The 19,370-nt window shown below is 30.8% G+C and overlaps 3 protein-coding genes across 4 annotated transcripts; all 3 read right to left on the reverse strand.

Moving 5' to 3' along the window:
• Window positions 1–1,796: 1,796 nt before the first annotated feature.
• LOC114165605 lies at window positions 1,797–7,883 on the reverse strand. Its single transcript, XM_028050188.1, has 6 exons — window positions 7,788–7,883; window positions 6,925–7,650; window positions 4,837–5,655; window positions 3,372–3,977; window positions 2,125–2,778; window positions 1,797–1,802 (listed from the first exon to the last, which is right to left on the reverse strand). The coding sequence occupies exons 1-6, from the start codon at window positions 7,881–7,883 to the stop codon at window positions 1,797–1,799; spliced, it is 2,907 nt and encodes a 968-aa protein (XP_027905989.1).
• Window positions 7,884–12,580: 4,697 nt separating this feature from the next.
• Window positions 12,581–13,798, reverse strand: LOC114167584. Of its 2 annotated transcripts, none has more exons than XR_003600272.1 (2): window positions 12,990–13,198; window positions 12,581–12,689 (listed from the first exon to the last, which is right to left on the reverse strand). XR_003600272.1 is itself a non-coding variant. In XM_028052686.1 (2 exons), exons 1-2 carry the CDS (start codon window positions 13,757–13,759, stop codon window positions 12,654–12,656), a joined length of 438 nt encoding a protein of 145 aa, XP_027908487.1. In that variant the 5' UTR covers window positions 13,760–13,798; the 3' UTR covers window positions 12,581–12,653. The 2 variants fall into 2 exon arrangements, 1 of the variants encoding a protein (XP_027908487.1); XM_028052686.1 differs by lacking the exon at window positions 12,990–13,198 and adding an exon at window positions 13,358–13,798.
• A 4,543-nt stretch (window positions 13,799–18,341) lies between these two features.
• LOC114165606 (disease resistance protein RFL1-like) lies at window positions 18,342–19,058 on the reverse strand. Its single transcript, XM_028050189.1, has 2 exons — window positions 18,431–19,058; window positions 18,342–18,365 (listed from the first exon to the last, which is right to left on the reverse strand). Exons 1-2 carry the CDS (start codon window positions 19,019–19,021, stop codon window positions 18,342–18,344), a joined length of 615 nt encoding a protein of 204 aa, XP_027905990.1. The 5' UTR covers window positions 19,022–19,058.
• Between the last annotated feature and the right edge of the window lie 312 nt (window positions 19,059–19,370).

Genomic DNA, 19,370 nt, shown 5'->3' on the forward strand with positions numbered 1-19,370 from the left:
CTTTTGGCCTCGGGTCCCCACCACCCGAGGCATATTACCACTTTTGGCACCGGTTATTGTTCCAACCGAGGCCTATATGTCAAAACGAGAATGGCATTTTTGAAATTTTGGGCATCCTTTTTGGCTTCGGGCCTTGTTAACCGAGGCCTAACATAGCTTTTGGCTTCGGTTTTTTTACAACCGAGGCCTATAACTGATTTTGGCAGCGGGTTTTAGGGGAACCGAGGCATAAAAGTTGCATATAATTGCAAAATTGCCACCGCGCCATTATAGGCTTCGGTTCCTGGCCAACCGAGGCCTATAAGGCGAGGTAGAAATCCAATTCTGCACTAGTGCATGCCCAATCAATGCGGGAATTCTCCATCAAAATAGGAACGAGTCTGGACAATATCCACGGAAACATGTTTATTTCCATCTCTACTAGCGAGTCTCACTGCCCTAACGACAGAACCACTCACTCGCTCAACAAAGAGATCATTCTCTTAGCGAGTAGAGACAATTGATTCTCAAACAAAAGCAACCTCTCACCCAACAAAAAGATGCTTTTCAGTAGTGGTTTATAAGTCGAGTTGTGGATGAATAGATAGAGTTTTTTAGAGGGAGCTTGTCTATGGACTTAGAAAAGGGTAGAGGTTCGTGAATAATTCAAGAATCATTTCCATCCTCACTCATTCCACTCTTTTGATCCATTTTTGTGCTACTCGTGTGTTGGAATAGCTAAATCTCCTATTCAAAAGGTGTTACCAAAATAAATCTTTTTGTATTCGTAATCTTAATTTTATATTGGTATAATTATTGATTTGGTACTCCAATCTTTTGAGTTGGTTCAATTTGACCCCCAAATTTTTTGAAGGTTCAATTTGGTCCTCGAGCTTTTGGAAGGTTCAATTTGGTACCCTTATTTTTTAAATGTTTCAGTTTAGTACCTTCCATTACATTACAGTCAACACCGTTTGTATATTGCTGAAGTGTCATTGTGTAATAGAAACATGGGTGAAGTTATTAATTTGATTTGTTTATTTGTTGTAGTTAATATCATTTTAGTCTATTTGTTGATTTGTTGATGTTTCCTTGATCAAGTGTATTCACTATAATTTTAAATTGATCGACTTTAAAAAATAAGATTATCAAATTGAACATTCTAAAAACTCGAGGACCAAATTAAATAAATTAAAAAAAATTAGGGATTAAATCAATAATTATACCTTTTATATTCTTAAGATTTCTTCATAGGTTAAAGACTTCTCCATGTAATTGAAATTATCTGGAAGGTTCAATTGCAAAGGGATATTTAGCAGATGAGTGTGAATGTCTTCTATTAAACACATTGTTAAAAAAAAGTGCTTTCTTTCATTGGTTTTCTGTATGAAATTTTGATTCTTCTATCCTCGCTTAGGTGGGCAGGATACAAACAATGGTTGGTGATTTGGCCACTGAAGCCGAGAGAGTGCACTTTTTGCTCAGCTAGAAGGACCTAAGAGTTATTCCTCTCTTTTTGATTTTCTGTTTGGTTGTTGCCATTGTGCTTTGTAAACCGTAGAATAGACATACTTTTATTTTTGTTTGAAAATATTTTTTAATAATTAAATTTTGACAATTTTTTTTATAATATTAAGGGTCATTTTTTAATTGGTTTTTTATTTTTTATTTTTTTATATTTTTAAATCATTTAAAAAATAATACTAATAAAAGAAAGTTATTAAAATTTAATTATAAATATATCATTATTTTTTTGTTTTTTTATGGACAGAGACCTTGCTCTCGTATTTTTTTGAGCATTTTTTATTGCCTATAACTTAGACCTGCAATATTTTGACTATAATATGAAATTATATGTGTAAGGATAGATAAATGAATACATATATATTGTGATATATATAAATATATATATATATATATATATATATATATATATATATATATATATATATATTTTTCTCTATAATCATAAGCCTCGTACGAAACATAACCCATATGAGAAAAAAAAAAAAAACCCAACACGTACCATTCATATTGAGCAATGACAAACAACTAAAGAAAGTCATGACGATATTTAATTTGAAAATTTGAAGTCACCATCCAAATTTTGCATCCAAGAGGAAGTGGTATGACAGTAATACGTACCTTTTCAGAACAGAGTTGATCCTCCGTGTGTGATTCTAGATGTAGAGTGTTCGATTTGATAGGGAAGTAGTAAAAATACTTCAACTTTGGCAAACCCCGTAGTTCCATTGATCTCACACAACGACAGGGAAACATAACCTCCAGACTTGGATCTATATTATCCTCTGCAATAAGAGTCATCAACCCCTCACAGTTTTTCACTATAAGAATTTCAAGTACCACAAGATATTTGGCTACTGATGTCGGAAACACGCTTGAAAGTTCTTTACAGTTCTCCACATGTACTTCTTGTAGATGGTGCATTCTTAGAATTCCACGAGGATCTTCATTCCAAACATTCTTCAGATTTGGTAGGTTGCATAAAGTCAATTTCTTCAGAGAAAAAGGCAAGTTTAGTCCCATAGATGTCACGTCTCTGCCTTGTGTTGTACATTTGACGTCAAAGATGGTTTTGACAAAAGCACAGTTTTTAACTTGCAAGCTTTCTAAATTAGTTAAGAAAGGAAGTAAATTGAATGGTAGAAGTATATCTGATAAAAACTGACAACCATCCACACTCAGAAAATGTAACAGGCCGAAGCAGGAGTTTAGGATGGGTCGTGAGCCAAGCCATAGCACTTGTACATCTCTCAGACTCAAAATTGATATACTTTCCTGTAAAACAATTTAATTTTAGAATTTTATTTTCGTCACATCCAAATTTATTTGAACTGTTAACTCAATACATCTTTTTCTTGAATATGATGATGATGAAAATGTGAAAGGAAGAAAAGAAACTCACAAATCATAATAGTAAAATAAAATAAAAACGAGGACCTATGAAATTAAGATTACAGATATACCAACAGACTCTATGTATTTAAGAAAATCCAATTCTTTTGTTGATTAATAGGAAGCCTTATTATGAAAAGAAATTGAAAGGAATAATTTCATCTAGGGGTGTGATGATAGGAAGTATAATATATAAAAATTCTAACAATTAATATTATTATAATACTGAATGTGAATGTGGTTCTTAATAAGCCTTCCAAGCTATTTAAATATGTTAACCAATAAACTTATGAAATTATCTGAAGTCTTCAAACTTATCAATAAACTTATGAAATTATCGTAAAAGGTTTCAAACTCATAAAATTAAGGGTTATGTAAACCTCTTGTTCTAATGAAGAAGTATGGAAATGATAAGTTAGAGTATTATGCAAAGACTCTTATTTGAATGGCCATAAAAGCAAGGTTGTGAGAATTACCTGTTGTTTGGAGAAGTGGGTAGAGTATTTGAGGCGTGGCAATTGCTTTAGCGTCAATGAGGTGAGACGAGGAAACACAGAGTCTGGTGTTGTTCCTTCATCTCCACCGTCATCATCCTTCCTAAATATCTCTGTCAATTCCTCACAGTTTCTTACCTCAAGCACTTTAAGTCTGATAAGATCCTTGGTCATAGATGCTGGAAACAATCTTCTAAGACTGCTACAATAATTAACACACATTTCCTTTAGCATTTGAAGGCCAATAATTCCCTCCGGATCCTTGTCCCATACATGCTCCAGATTTGGTAGATCTATTAAAGTCAATTTTTTCAAACGGAATATTCGGGAAGCTTTTCTGGCCCTGTTCTCATCGCTGATATTAAATATGACCTGTACTGTTTGGCAATACTCTACTTCTAATTCTTCCAAATTGTGAAAGCAAGAAAGCAAATGATATGGAATTACATGCACTACACTATCACATCCCCACACATGCAACTCTTTCAAATATCCAAAGCTGTTTTGCTGCACCCGACAATGGCCGTGCCATACTTCAATATATTCAGTACCACTAAGAATTATATACTCATCACATGAGAAGATAACCTGTAAAAGCAGGCAAATTATTAAATTAATTATCCAATTTAAAAAATTAATTAAATTAATTATTTTTTATTTTTCAATATATATATATATATATATATATATATATATATATATATATATATATATTTACACACACGTAAAATTATTAAAAGTGTTATATTACAATTATTACCGTTATATGTTTGTGTAATTTTTTTATTTTAAAAACATTTAATATTTATACTCATATATAAAGGGAATTTCCCTTTTTGGTGTTTATTTTTTTTTTCATTTTCACCTCATAAATTATCCTTTTATTTAAATGTAACTGATTTTTTAATTGTATTTTTAAATTTAACTATTTTTCTAAATTAAATAAATAAAATCACCTAAAAAATAAATAAGAATTGTTTGTAATTAAATTATAAAGATTATTTATATTTATTTTATGATTATAGTTTTATTACACATAGGTGAATGCATGTGGTTTCCCTAATATAAATAAAGCTATTAAATTATTAGTGACAATTTTGTGCAGTGTATTTTGTTGTGTAAAAATTAATTAATATTAATTTAAAGTGAAGAAAATATGAGTTCGTTGATCAGGGCGTATTTTCGTTTTAATGGAAATGATAACATTGAATGTTTTTCAGAAAATTAATATTAAATTGAATGATTTAAAAAAATAGAAGAACCTGGTCGAATTTAATAAGTAAATAAGGATTTGAAAAAGGTTTTGAAAATCTCAACATACGGCCATTTAAAGCTTTTATGAAAAAAAAAAAAAAAAAAACTAGGATTTCTAGTTTCCACATGGCTTTTTTAACAAAAGTTTATAGAATGAGGAGAAATAGCATTAAATAAATGAATAAGGAAGTACCTTATCATTGAAAACCTTTTGTATGGTGGCATTCAAGTCACCTTTCCATTGCCATTTGGCTTTTTCATCTCCTTCCACACCAAACACATCCTTTAACTTTGGTGTTATTGGCTCTCTCTCACTGAATTTCATCATCTTCGGACATTCTCTTACAATCAATATTTCTAATGATGGGAATTCAAATTCACATTCCTTGCAACTACAAAAACTTGTCATGTTCATTAGCCCCACAAGTTCTATAGAAATCAATTTGCTGAATACAATTTTTTTCTCTTTGCCTTCTTCACTTCCCTCATTGCTTACTATTTGATCTACTTGACGACAATGTATTACCTTCATGGTCTTGAGTTGAACCATGCTTTTGGCTGTGGAGGATGACATTAAGTTTCTTAATTCCTCACAGAACCTTAGTTCCAAATATGTCAAGTAAGTTAATGATGCAGAGGAGGGACCTAAATTGCTCAATTCATGGCAATTTTCTAATCTTAAAACCTCTAGTCTCTCTAGAACCTGATCTCGTTCAAATCCTAGATCCTCTATTCTTGAATGTTTCAAAACTAATTCCTTCAACTGCAATACGATCCCCAATCTTTTTTGTTTTTGTCGTGCCATGTTTGTTCTTGCCACTACCTCTCCAAAATAAGAAGAAATCAAATTTAACTTTTCTAGATTTGGCATTCTGTATGGAAACTGGTTGAGAAGATCAACATTTTCAACTGAAATCAAACTAAGTTCTTTTAGGCGGTGCATTTGGTACTTCAATAACAATTCATGTGCATCCTTGAAGTCAATTTCCATGCATTCCAAGTTGGATAATACCTGAACAATGAAAGAAATAAAATATTTCACATGAAGTAAATGCCTACAGGCCCCCCCTTCAAATTTGTTTGACTTTTGGCATTTTTGTTTGTTTTTTGTAATTTGCATTGAATATTGTAACGGTTTATGATCAATATTGCGTATGGTTTTTGTTTTTTATTGGCTTTGTGTTCTTTCAAGAAACTTAAATCATTTATTGTAATGTCGATGTACTAATTAATGTGAACTTAGCAATCCCAAATATTCAAGATCCTATATGTTATCTGGCTAAAGAAGCGTATTACTTAAACATAATTTTTAATGCGGGTTAGTTTTATTCGAAAAATGTTAGTTACTTAAAACATTTTTTATAACCATTCAGAATTTCAATTGAAAAAAAAGGCTGGAGAGCCAAGTAATATATATATATATATATATATATATATATATATATATATATATATATGTATGAATTTCGAAATTCCATAACTTTGTTAACCAGATTTCAAAAATTCAGTAATTTTTCTAATCATATTTTAAAATTTGGTAATTTCTTAATTGGGTTTCGAAATTTGATAATTTCTTTAACCAAATTTCAAAATCTAATACCGACCTAAACTGGATTTTCAAAATCCAGTATTTTCCTGACATGTTTTCTTCTCTAAACAATAAGGAAAACATGAGGGTGAGTGTTTATGGGTGGGTAAATTTGAGGAGCGAGAAAAATTATTTTTTACCATAGTCAAAAAGTTAAGGATCATTTAAAGAATTTTGAAAAATTAAGAGCTAAAGAAATGATTGAAGGTGGAGGAAGAATGAAGAAGCCCCCAAGAAATGATAAAAAATTAAAGTATAGTTGAGTTCATCTTAAAAAAAAAAAAACATGAAAAAGAATACAGGACAAAAATACCATATCTTTTTACAAAGTCCAAACTTGTCCTTATAATAATAATAATAAATAAAATATTAGATATTATTATGGTTAGAAACGATAATTTTAATAATAATAATAATAATAATAATAATAATAATAATAAATATATGATTATGGATACAAATAAAATGAACTTCCTGTGTATCTCTTTAAAATTAAATAATATCAAAATTTTATTTTTAATTTAGTTAATCTTTTATCTATGCTCAACCAAATAAATTTAGTTTTCATTCTATTTCGAGATATTTCTTTCCTTTTATATTTACTTTTCTTTATAATTTTTTGTTTACTATCAAACATATCATAAAAGTTTTAACAACTATATCTTACTCGAAGAAAGATGGAGTATTGCTTACCTCTTCAGCTGAGAAAACACATTTTTCTTCTTTTTCTTCTTTGTTTGTTGTTTTTCTAGTTTCTTTGATAATTGTGTTGAGCTTTACATCCCCCATGCGCAACTCCTTGAGTTTTGGGCACTTTATAGGATGTCTTCCCCCGTAGAAATGTTTGATATTTGGCAACACATCTAATTTCACATAAGTTAGTTCAGGAAACTCGAAGGGGTCATTGTTAGCTTCTGAAGCATCTTTACTTGCAAATATTTCTACCATATTCTTACAATGCAATGCTGAAATGCGTTCAAGCTTAGAAGCATCCTTTGCCACAGAAGTTGGAAACAAACTCCTCAGTTCATTGCAATAACATACTTCTATAGTCCGCAATTTTTTAAATCTGAGAATTCCTTCTGGATTTGTACTCCACAATTGTGTCAACATTGGGAGATTTTCAAGAAGAAGAACCTGCAAATTTGTGTCTATCCCTCCAAATCTATCTATTTCTTTAGAATCATTGATTTCAAAAATCACATCAACCCAATAGCATCCAGAAACTTTCAAGTTGTCCAAACTTTCAAACCATCCTTCCATGTGACTTGGAAAAATCTTGCCTAAATTATTGCACTCTTCAATATTCACAGAAATGAGACTAGAAAATGAATCAGCACTCACTTTAGTTTGCCATATATCTGTTAATTTGTTCATTTTGCTAAGGTGGACTTCCTCTAACTTAGGGAAGATGCAAACCTGTATTTTGATAAAAAAAAAATACTATTATTATATATAGAAGCTAAATGAAAATGTACAAGGTAAATTGTGATCAAGAACCATAAACTCAATATTAAGTCAACTAAGAACATTTACTTATTTACACCAATACACACCTTGTCTGCACTATTTCCTTCAGTCTTAAAAATCTTCTCCATAATTGGACAATCACTTATGACAAGGCTTTTCAACTTCTTCAAACAGCTAGCCATAGACAAAGAACATAGATATGTTAATTTAACACAATCTTTCACAACTAATTTTATCAAGTTTTGAAAGATGAAATTTGACGAGTGTTGGTCGCTCCATATCCTATGGATGTTGAGTGAGGATAAATTCAAGCTCTCTAAGTTTGGAATTTCAACCTGGTAACATATGCACACATAGTTAATATATTTAGATCAATTAAACTAATTATTTAAAATTATAGGAAAGGTTATGGATAGGATTCACTTGGACTGTTGGGGGTAAATAAAAGGTAACTCCGATTTGTCCTTCGATGACAATCGGTGCATTCGGAGCAGAGAGAAAAGTAATGGTAGAGTTTCCCGTTCCCTGAAATGTTACAGAATTATTCACTACATTGGTTTGCCATGCATTTCCCGGAAAAACAGCCACAATGTCGGCGAAGAAGGGATCAGGCGTGTTCGGAGCAGCCATCTATGATAATGTTATAAAATTTTGTTTTTCGCACACAATCAAAAGAAATAGGGAAGTGAGACAAATATCACAAAAAAAACATATCATAATAAAATAAAATGAAATAAAAATTCTCCCAAGTTCATGAAACTGAATTTTTATTATACTTTTATAAAGATATTGATTAATGTTGTAGTGACTAGTCAGGATAAATGAGCTCATGGCCAACAAAGTAACTCAAGAACATCTCATCTTGAGTAATACTAACTCGTTTAAATCCCCAAGGTCATACCTCCAACTACAATAATCAAATCTTCATTTATCGTAAAATTTATTTCAATATTAACCATTTAATTATTTAATTAAATAAACATGATCGATGCATAATTAAAAAGAAAAATAATATATATAAATAATTGAAGGGGACCAGTATATAACTGGAGATATAAATAAGTAAATGGAAGTAAATATAAATAGGATCAGTACTCAATTAGAGATGAATATAAATAAATAAATAGGAATGGGAACTAAATATAAACTAGAATGAGGTTAGGGACACCTCACTTAAGGTAAATATAGGGATAAAAATAATTATGAGCAGATAAAAAAATAATTAAAGTAAAAATAAAATGATAGATATCTCCTTCCCTTACCTTAATTATTGCGAAATATATATCCCAAAGCTTTGTGAACGTTTTAACTTCTTCTTCTATTTCCTTCACTGTCGACTTATACTCACAAATTCCTCTTCTCCCTTTTTTTTTCTTCCGTCTTAGTGTCTACCACTACTCCTATTTATACTATGCACCTAATCATTACATTTAGTTTATTTGGTTTGTAACACTGTTCAATTCTGTTTCTTTTTTTCAAATTCTAGTCACCGTGGTTTGTTATGGATTAAGTTTTCATTTCATCTTTCTTCTTTCTTTAACATGTGATGTTACATGCATTTATTAGCTTATGATTTCATCTCATGACGTAGGGTAATTGAACAGATAATAGTGAAGGCTTTTTTTTTTCTTTTATTTTTATTATTTTTTTTTATAACCTAATATGTTCAGTTTACCTAACCATATTTAATTTCATACTTACGTAACTTAAGATATTAATTTTACGTTTCTTCTTTTTTAAAAGTATTCTTTTTTATTAACATTCTAAAATATTTAATATATATTTGTAATAATAATAATAATAATATATAATAAAATGCTTATAAAATAATACATTATTTATTGATTTATGGATGTTACAGGTCTTACATTAGTCCAGCGAGATCGTGATCTAGTTCTTTCGTATAGCTCAAAAAAGTAATTTCGATCATAAGTAGGCTGAGGGGGGTCTGCAAGACTCGTGAATCCATTAGGGAAACTCAAATGAATTCTGGCAGTTCGCAAGCCAGTACTTTAATTATTAGTGCCCTTGAAGGACATGTTTTTTCTCAAGTTCTAAGCTTTCTTCTCAGCCCCAGGGAGTTCACCAAGTATAGGCTCAGGAAGCAAGCAACAACTGCTGCGGATCCTGGAACGAAATGATAATTTTCAAGAGGCTTTTCTTTTGTACTCGAGTTCAAATTATGGTCCGAGGTAAAGGAATGATATCCTAAGGAAGGAAAGCTAAAGTAATACCGTCCGAAGACTATACTTTAAATGGATTCAGGTTAGTATAGAATTCAATCCTATAATGTAATGACAAACGAACCATAAACCTATTCTTAATCTTCCTTATAGAGAGCCAACTAGGCCAAATAGGACTAATAGGGGCGGTTCCTTCGCCCTAGTGGTAACTTAGCTCGGGGCTAGAAAGAGAACTTCTTCTTTTGCTCTCTCTAGCCTGGTCACTGAACTGAAATTTTTTCTACCCGCTCCGCTTTCTTGCTTATAGTGATACCGAAGTCCCGCATACGACTATTCTTCTTCTAATTCACCTAACTTTTCTTTTTATTTGATTTCTAGCTTTACTGGCTACGGGGGCCCAGTCCATCTAAAACCCCCGATAAATACAAGAGGATAAAAAACCCCACAATTAATTAGCGTTTCCTGGGGTTCAAAAAAACCCTAGCGAACATATTCCTCAAAGATGATTTAGCGGAGGAAACTAGAACCCCAACTAAATGACTTAGTGGAGGTTTTAACTATTAGTAACAAAAATAATCCTATGCTAAAATCATTTTTTCTTGTTGTGATATATATATATATATATATATATATATATATATATATATATATATATATTATGGGTAATAAGCCAACCATATCCTAGCCCGTCTGTACATGGAAAGGCCGACCACATCCTGACTCCAAGGAGAGGGAAGGAGACATGCATGCAAGCCCAACAAGCAAAGGAAAAGGGGCCAACATGGTGCAGAGGCTGGGTACATCTCAGCCCACTGCCTGGCCGGGTATATCCCGGCCCAATAGTGGTCGGTTGGGTAAGGATGATGTGGTATAGACGAGCAATCTTAGTCAATAAGGAAAGAGCTAATCCTTGATAAGGTATAGACGAGCAATCTTAGTCAATAAGGAAAGAGCTGATCCTTGACAAGGTACAGACGAGTAATCTTAGTCAACAAGGAAAGAGTTGATCCTTGACAAGGTACAAACGAGTAATCTTAGTAAATATGGAAAGAGTTGATCCTTGACAAGGTACAGACGAGCAATCTTAATCAGAAAGGAAAGAGTTGATCCTCGAATGCGAACGACCCGCAAATAATAATAACAAGTCTGCCTAGTGAACAATATAAATTAGGGTCTAGTGACTACAAAGAGGTATGCTTTTCTCACTTTACTACATACGCTTCATATCGAATCACTATTTGACTTGAGCGTCGAAGTGTCTACAGGTACCCTACCCTCGGAGTTCACGCAGCGAGCAGATCTAGGAAAAGTCCCGAGAGGAATGAAGGGAGGATTGACACAGAGGGACGAAATTGCATTATTTTTACAAAAATAGGGACTAAATTGAGACAAAAATTAGAATACAGGAACCAAATTGAGAATGAGAAAATGACACCTAACATAATATTGACACATGACATTATCACTGTCACATCACTCTGTCACTGCCACGTGGCACGACGACAACTTGACATGTGACAAATTTGTTATTTTTTAAAAGAAATTCAAAAAATTCAAAAAATCCAAGAACGGACACGTGACACCCTATATAATGCTATTAATGTACCACTAATGAAAATGACTAAATTGAGATCAAATATCCCAAAACAAGGACCAAATTTGGATGAAAAAAAATAGAGGAACCAAATTGAGATTTTGCTACGAAAATGGAGACCAAAAACATGATTAAACCTAAAAATTTTAATAGTTAATTAATTATGATAGGATATTTATTAAAAAATAATATTTATATTTATTTTTTCTTATTCTTTAGTTCGGATTGAAGATCGAAGATCGGTATAGATGAATTCGTTTTTCTCTAAGTTTTCATTTTGATACTCATTATTTATAATATTATATAATTATGCGCCTGAAAATAATTCAAACTGACCTGTGTAAATGGCTGTAATGTAAACAACCGTTAAAAGTGTCTATAAACTATTAAGGACACATTGAAACCTTTTACAAGTACTTACAACATTTTAAGTTCTGACAAAATTTGAAACTATTATACAACTATAGACAGTACAGACTAATTTAACGTTTGTGAAAAAACGTTTGTATGCTTCTTTATTTCAGCTTTGGTGTTCTAAAAACCTTTCTACAATTATTCTTGCACAGCTTCTACTAAAACGTTGCATGGCACATTTTCTCAAAAATTTTCATGCCCTCATCAACTTTCTTTTATAAACAATTTGCATGTATATTACCTATGTGACAACAGAGAGGACTCAAAAGTGAACTTTAATAACAGTTGAGTACATAGGGAATCATTATGATCACATCAAGATAAAATTAATAGCAAATGAATCCAGGCACACATTTTTTTTTACCAGCATAAGCACACATATACTATAATAAACCACAGTGAATATTTAGTGATACAGCCTTCAATCAATATTCATGACCGTTCATCACTTTTAATCCCACACATTACATAATACAAGTAATAATGTCTTTCATCTTCAACTAGGTCCAACAACACATTTTTTTTTAAATTTTTTTTAAAACACAATCACACCTGATAAAATAGGACACTTTCTGCTTCAACTAGGTAGAACAATACAATTTTTTTTTTTTTAAAACACAATCACACTTAATAAAATAGGGACACATTCATCTTCAACTAGGTAGAACAACACATTTTTTTTTTCATCTTTTTTAAAACACGTAATAAAATCCGGACACATTCATCTTCATCCATTCTTGATGCCTTCAATCTCCTCTTAATTACTGCAATATTGGAGTCGGCAACAGAGGCTCAACCTAGACGAATTATAAAAGCAATTACTATATATACTTTCATGAAAGCGATTTTAACAAGTTATAAATTTAATTATAGAAGAAGTATAAGTAGCAATGAGTGGATTTCATGCTATTCATTAGTCTCATAAAAAATAATGAGAAAAAAATATCGACTTAATTAATAGATTTCAATAAAACATAGAATGGCACTGATATAAAAGTAATTACGTAATCATCATGTTATGCTGTGAAAAACTGCTTCTAATTGATGATCATGAGCAAATGATAGTATCACTCACCATAAAAAAGTATTTGATGTACCTTGTTCAATATCTGAACTATTGAATAACTGAAATGACGGCGCTGGAAGCATCGGGAGCCTATTTAAAACGAAAGCATATATACAAATTAATTTTAAGCATTATGCAACTCAAAAACACATTACGCTACAAATAATGTTCTCAATTCAAAGCACGAATCACCAGCCTTGGCTTTGTTATTGAGCTCCCCTTCGAGAATTAGTTGAATTAAAATTTTGCAAAGGAAAAAAGAAAAAGGTCTAGTATTTTTAATGAAAATGATGAAACATAGCACTTGATAAAGAGAAATGAAGAAGAATAATACAAATTAGCAGGGTCCTATACTCCTAATTCTATCGAACAAAGATTAAGACGAAAAAGTATGCATACCTCTTCTTCGGAAGTTCTGTGTAGAGCAGAATTAAGATAAGTTACTTTTCGAGGTCTCGCATATTCTGAATAATACCACGGATTATCTATTTTGTTGAATGCACTGAAAGTTTTCATGGAGCTGCACTTGATGACGTGGACTTCCTCCAAGGATGGAAAACTTAAAGTAAAATTGCCAGCGTAGAAATACCTTAGCTCATCTAATTTTTCAAGATACAAATCTTGCAGCTGCTCAAATATTATTTTTACATTCTCATCAGATTCCTCCCCCTCCTTTGATATTATCTCTTCAATTGATTTACATTCTTTTATCTTCATACTTTTGAGTTCACCCAAGCTTTTTGCTGTTGAAGATGTGAACAAATATGTCAGGCTATTGCAACTTTCTACCTCCAAATACATGAGTTGCGGAAATATTATCTCATCCTCCTTGGATTCCTCTGAAACAATTGCCTTCAATCCCTCACACTCGTCCACGACTATATCTTTGGCCACTGATGCTGGAAACACACCTGTAAGGCCTTTACATTCCTTAACATGTACTTGTTTCAGATGATGCATGATTAGAATCCCACGAGGATCTTCACTCCAAATATTCTCCAGGTTTGATAAGTTGGATAATGTCAATCTCTTCAGAGGAAGAGGAAGAGGAACTACTGTGTCTTTTGTCGTAAGTTTGAGATCAAATATAGTTTTCACAGAATCACACTTTCGAACTTCCAATGTCTCCAATTTTGGTAATAAAGGAAGTAAATGGAAGGGTAGCACTGCATCTGATAAAAATTGGCAGTCCACCACAGTCATTGTGACCAACTTACTGAAATACAAGTCTGGGATATACAGTGGGCCATGCCATATCTCCGGTAGTTTTGGTCTGCTTTTGAGATCAAGTTTATGAAGTTCTGAAATCTGCACGTGCAAACAATAACTAAAAATGTGAAACTAATTATTTAGTCAACGATATCTTTTAAATTAGTACTCTACAAATATGAAATGCTCACTATTTGAATGTTTCAAAACTTGCAAAAACAAGTTATTGAGAATTGTGGTTAATAATTTTATTTAGTTGCCCTAACATAAAAATTGGTTCAACCGTTACGGTAGGTTTAAAAATGTATATAAATAAATAAAATTTATTGTTACGAATACGGAAATTTATAATTATCTTAAACTATAATTCTTTTCCTTTCATTTTCATACTTTATAGTGACAAATAATTCATTGCTTGAATTTTGTATCAAAAAGTTAAGCCTGCTAAGGAATGATCATCAGTAAATCATTTTAATTGTTGACTAAATAATGATTGTAATTTGACTTTAAATTATAGATATAGTGTGTAAAATTTAATTAGAAGTCAGAAAAATTTTGTAATAATTAAAATTACATCCACATTTTTTCTGTCACCTAGATTTGGAGTATGCTACACTTATATATGCTACACTTATAGTAGTTGAAAAAACATGAAGACTAATCCTTAATTATGACCATTATTTTGAAGAATGGTTTCGTAAGATTAAAATTATATATATATATATATATATATATATATATATATATATATATATATATATATATATATATATATTATTTTTTTTGTAGCCTGTAGTAGGCTATTGTTAATAGTTTAAGTATGATATTCTTGTGAATGAATATATATTTGAAGAATTGTTAAATAAATTATAATACATTTTCAGCATTTTTTTCCTAAGCCGTCTTGCATGTATTAACAAATTCTATAAATATATGTCCATACATAACGAAATGGGTTCTAATTAAGATGCTGTATTTATAATAACAACAAGAATCATGACAATGCTCAATAACAGAAATTAAACACATACCTTTCTCCCAAATTCCTTCCGCGTAGTAGAGTTGAGATCAGTGTCCAGTGAAATAACCTTTCCGTAATCAGTTGTCACTTGAGTCAACTTGTCTGCTTTTAGCGTACTTGGACATAAAGTTACCATATCATTGCAATCTCTTACTGATAATTTTTCCAAGGATGGGAAACTTAAATTCCCTCTGTAGAACCTTCGCAGATTCACTAAATTACGAAGTTTTAAACAACCGAGCTGCGGAAATATTATCTCATTCTCATCTGATTCCTCCCCACACAATATTTCTTCAATGGATTTACACTGTTTTATCTTCATTCTTTGGAGTCGACCCAAACTTTTGGCTGTTGAGGATGTGAACAAATATGACAAGTTATCACATTTTTTGACTTTTAAACATGTCAGATTTGAGAAAGACACTGTGCATGTTACCAAGTTTTCCAAAGTGGAACAACTAATCACTTCAAGAGTTTCTAGATTTCTGACAAAGAGCTCAGTCCATGAGTTCTCTAACCCAATGGAAACTAGCTTTTCAAGGGACTCCAAGCGTAATTCTTTGAGCTGTAATAGAAGTTCACTATTATTAGGTCTTTGATGGCAGAAAATGAGCTTGAAGGAACTACTCCACACCATAAGCTTCTTTACATTCGGCAACTGTTGTAGAAATCCGTACTCCGGAAATTCATCACATTCATTATCAAAGCACAGACCGAGAACTTTTAAGTTGTGTAAAAGGTTTGTCTGAAATTCTCCGTCCACAATCATCTTTAATTCATTTTTACCCACTGTCAGATCCTCTAAGTTGGGTATAATTAGCTACAATGAGAAACCAATAACCATGCAAAAGCAGATTAGCACGGTCATATATATTCAGCTCTGTATATAAAATTGGAACTGTGAACTTTCATGCTAACTACATAAGCCTGATAATTAGTGAAAAACTAAACATTTGAATATAAAATAAAAATAGGTGTGAACAAGTCCATTTAAAAGAAATAACGTTTATTTAAAAAAATAAAAAAAGATGAACTACCCAGCCCAGTTAGCTGTTTATAAGGAGGTATCGTATGTACTTACAACAGTTTTGATTTAAAATTAATTTTTAGATGAAAAATTGATGAATGAGATTAATAGTGGTTCCTATGCGAAGAAAATATAATGAAAAATCTTTCAGTGGTTGGTAGGAGATTGTTTATCAAGATTTAAGCACTTTTTGACACATGATAATTTCAATGCATGTACAAGAATATATGTAAGTGTCTTGGAAAAGAATACCCAAACCTCAGATGTCGCTATTGCTTCATTAATGCAATAGATAGTATTATGGTTGAAGTTGGGCAAATCGCATAGTGTGAATGATGTGACAGTGGGGAACGTAAGCTTAGGATTTGTTACTTCCGGATGTGCTGGATTAGGCTCTGTAACTATTTCATCAGTATCTTCATTCCAAATGGTTTCCAGATTCGGCAGCTTCCGTAAAACTAATTTCTTGAGAGGAAAAGTGGGTGCGCCTTCTGCACATTTGACATCAAATATGGTTTTGACATAATCGCACTTTTGAACTTCCAATGTTTCCAATTTGGGTAATAGACGAAGTAAAGTGAAAGGTAGCACTGCATCTGATGAAATTTTGCATTCATTCACAATCAATGTCTCCAAGTATCTGAAGGAAAAGTCGGGTATCTGCAGTGAGAGACACCATATCTCTTGTAGGTCTGCCCTATCTCTGAATTCAAGACTCTCTTCCGATTGCGATAATGCAATCTTTCGGAATCAGCACATGTAAATGAATAAATGAAAATATGAAATTAATGTTGTACAAGGATTACCAAGAATTCAGACTATACAGTTTTGCTACAAATAACCAACTTTACTTATAACTAATATCCAGGAAAGAAATTTAATAACTTAATTGAAGAAATTTTTAAAAGTTATCAGAAGTGACATTTTTTATGTTGGTTTTTAACCTTTTATATTTATATCAATTTACCTCTTATAAAACATTTATTAAGTTTTCTTTTTACTTTTACATAAGGTATTTATTATTAATTTTTACATTAGAAAAACAAATGACCGTTTTTAATATATATCTAAATAAGATATTGACAATAATAAAAAATTATTATTATACTTTTATATTATTTATAGTCTTTATTTTATCATTTATAGGTTCTACTTAAAATCCAATAATATTGATTATGCTAGATGTATTTTATTGTTATCATTTCTTTTATTTTTACTATTTTCATTACAGACGGTTCATTTTATGTCTATTATAAAACATAGTAGAAGATTAATAAGAAATATTCATTATAATAAATATATAGCAATAAAAATAAAATAAACATAATGAAAATAATTTATTAATAAAAATATAAAAATTAAAAATTGGAATTAAAAATATATTTTATAATTAAATAAATTAAATTTTTGGTAAAATGGCATATAAAAGTGTTTGATTCTGTTCTATTTGTTTATATTTATAAGTTATTTTAATTAATAAAATTACAGTTTACAAGTAGTTGGTTAATTGAGTTAAATTTAATATAATTTGTCTAGGTTATTGAGACAATGTTTCAAACCATCAATTTATTACTTTATATTAAATACGATTTTTAATGAAAATTATTACGAAAATTAATTGAAAATAACTATGTTTAAATAATAGTGAATTTACATTTTTTTAAATATAAATTATTTAATTTCTATATATATATATATATATATATATATATATATTTATATATATATATATATATATATATATATATATATATGTTTGTTACATTTTATAAAACAATTTAAGAAATTTGTAAGATACAATATATTTTTTTATTTTAAAATTAAAGGAAAAACAAGTTTATTTAACTAGATTTGAGAAAAATAAATGTAACTTTCCAATAACTAAATTATTTATTTTTTTATATTATAAAACTTTAATTTATAATTTTTACTAGTCTATCGTTAAATAAAAATAAAGGATAAAATAAAGGAAAAATTACAGAAATATAAAGCATATCATTTATTAAAAACATAATATACATTTTGTATATATATTAAAAACATTTTATTTTCTTTGTATATATATTAAAAGCATATTTTATTTTATTTTTGTGTTAATAAGTTTGACGAAGAGGCAAGTGAAAGTCTTAAAATATGAATATTGAGGTATCCTAATTAAAAAGTTGTTTGATAGCAAATACAATACACAATTTCTATCATATATTAAAACCCTTACCTCTTTCAGAAATATCTTCCGGATAGTAGAGTTGAGATCAATTTCCAATTCAATAGCCTCTGAGAACTTATCCAGTTTAACTTGAGACAACTTGTCTGCTTTTAGGGTACTTGGACATAAAGTTATCATATTGTAACAATAGTATACTGTCAGTTCCTCCAAGGATGGAAAACTTAAACTCCCTCTATAGAAGCTTTTCAGCTTAAATAACCTTTTGAGATTTAAACAACTGAGCTTCGGAAATATTATCTCATCCTCATCTGATTCCTCCTTACACACTATCTCTTCAATTGAATCACAATTTTTTATCTCCATTCTTTTCAGTTGACCCAAACTCTTGGCTGTTGAGGATGTCAACAAATATGATAAGCTATCGCAATCTTTTACTTTCAAACATGTCAGATTGGAGAAAGACACTCCTTTTTTGCATGCTACCAAGCTTTTTAAACTCCCACATTTAATGACTTCAAAGCTTTCTAAGTTTCTGACAAAGGAATCACTCCAGGAGATGGAAACCAGCTCTTCAAGGGACTCCAACTGTAATACTTTCAGCTGCTGTAACACATTATTACCACTTTCACAACAGAACATCTCCTTGAAGGAACCATCGCACACCACAAGTTTCTCTATGTTCGGAACCTCTTCTAGAATTTCATATCCAAATACATCTGAACCAAAGCAGAGAGTAAGAGCTTTTAAACTGTCCAAGAGGTTTCTCTCCAATGCTCCTCGCAAAATCATCTTCATTCCATTTTCCCCTAATAACAAGCACTGTAACAGCCAAGAAAAACACAAACAAAAGTTTGTTAGGACTGTTAAAGACACAAATCTTTTAATTTGTCATGGCAAAAGATACCCCTCATACTTGGTGACACAAATTTATTCTGAGATTAAGATTTTGAGATGGAAATGCTATAAATTTAACAGTTAGTAAGTTGCA

Source organism: Vigna unguiculata, chromosome 10 (assembly GCF_004118075.2).
Source record: "Vigna unguiculata cultivar IT97K-499-35 chromosome 10, ASM411807v1, whole genome shotgun sequence".
Classification (NCBI taxonomy): Eukaryota; Viridiplantae; Streptophyta; class Magnoliopsida; order Fabales; family Fabaceae; genus Vigna; species Vigna unguiculata.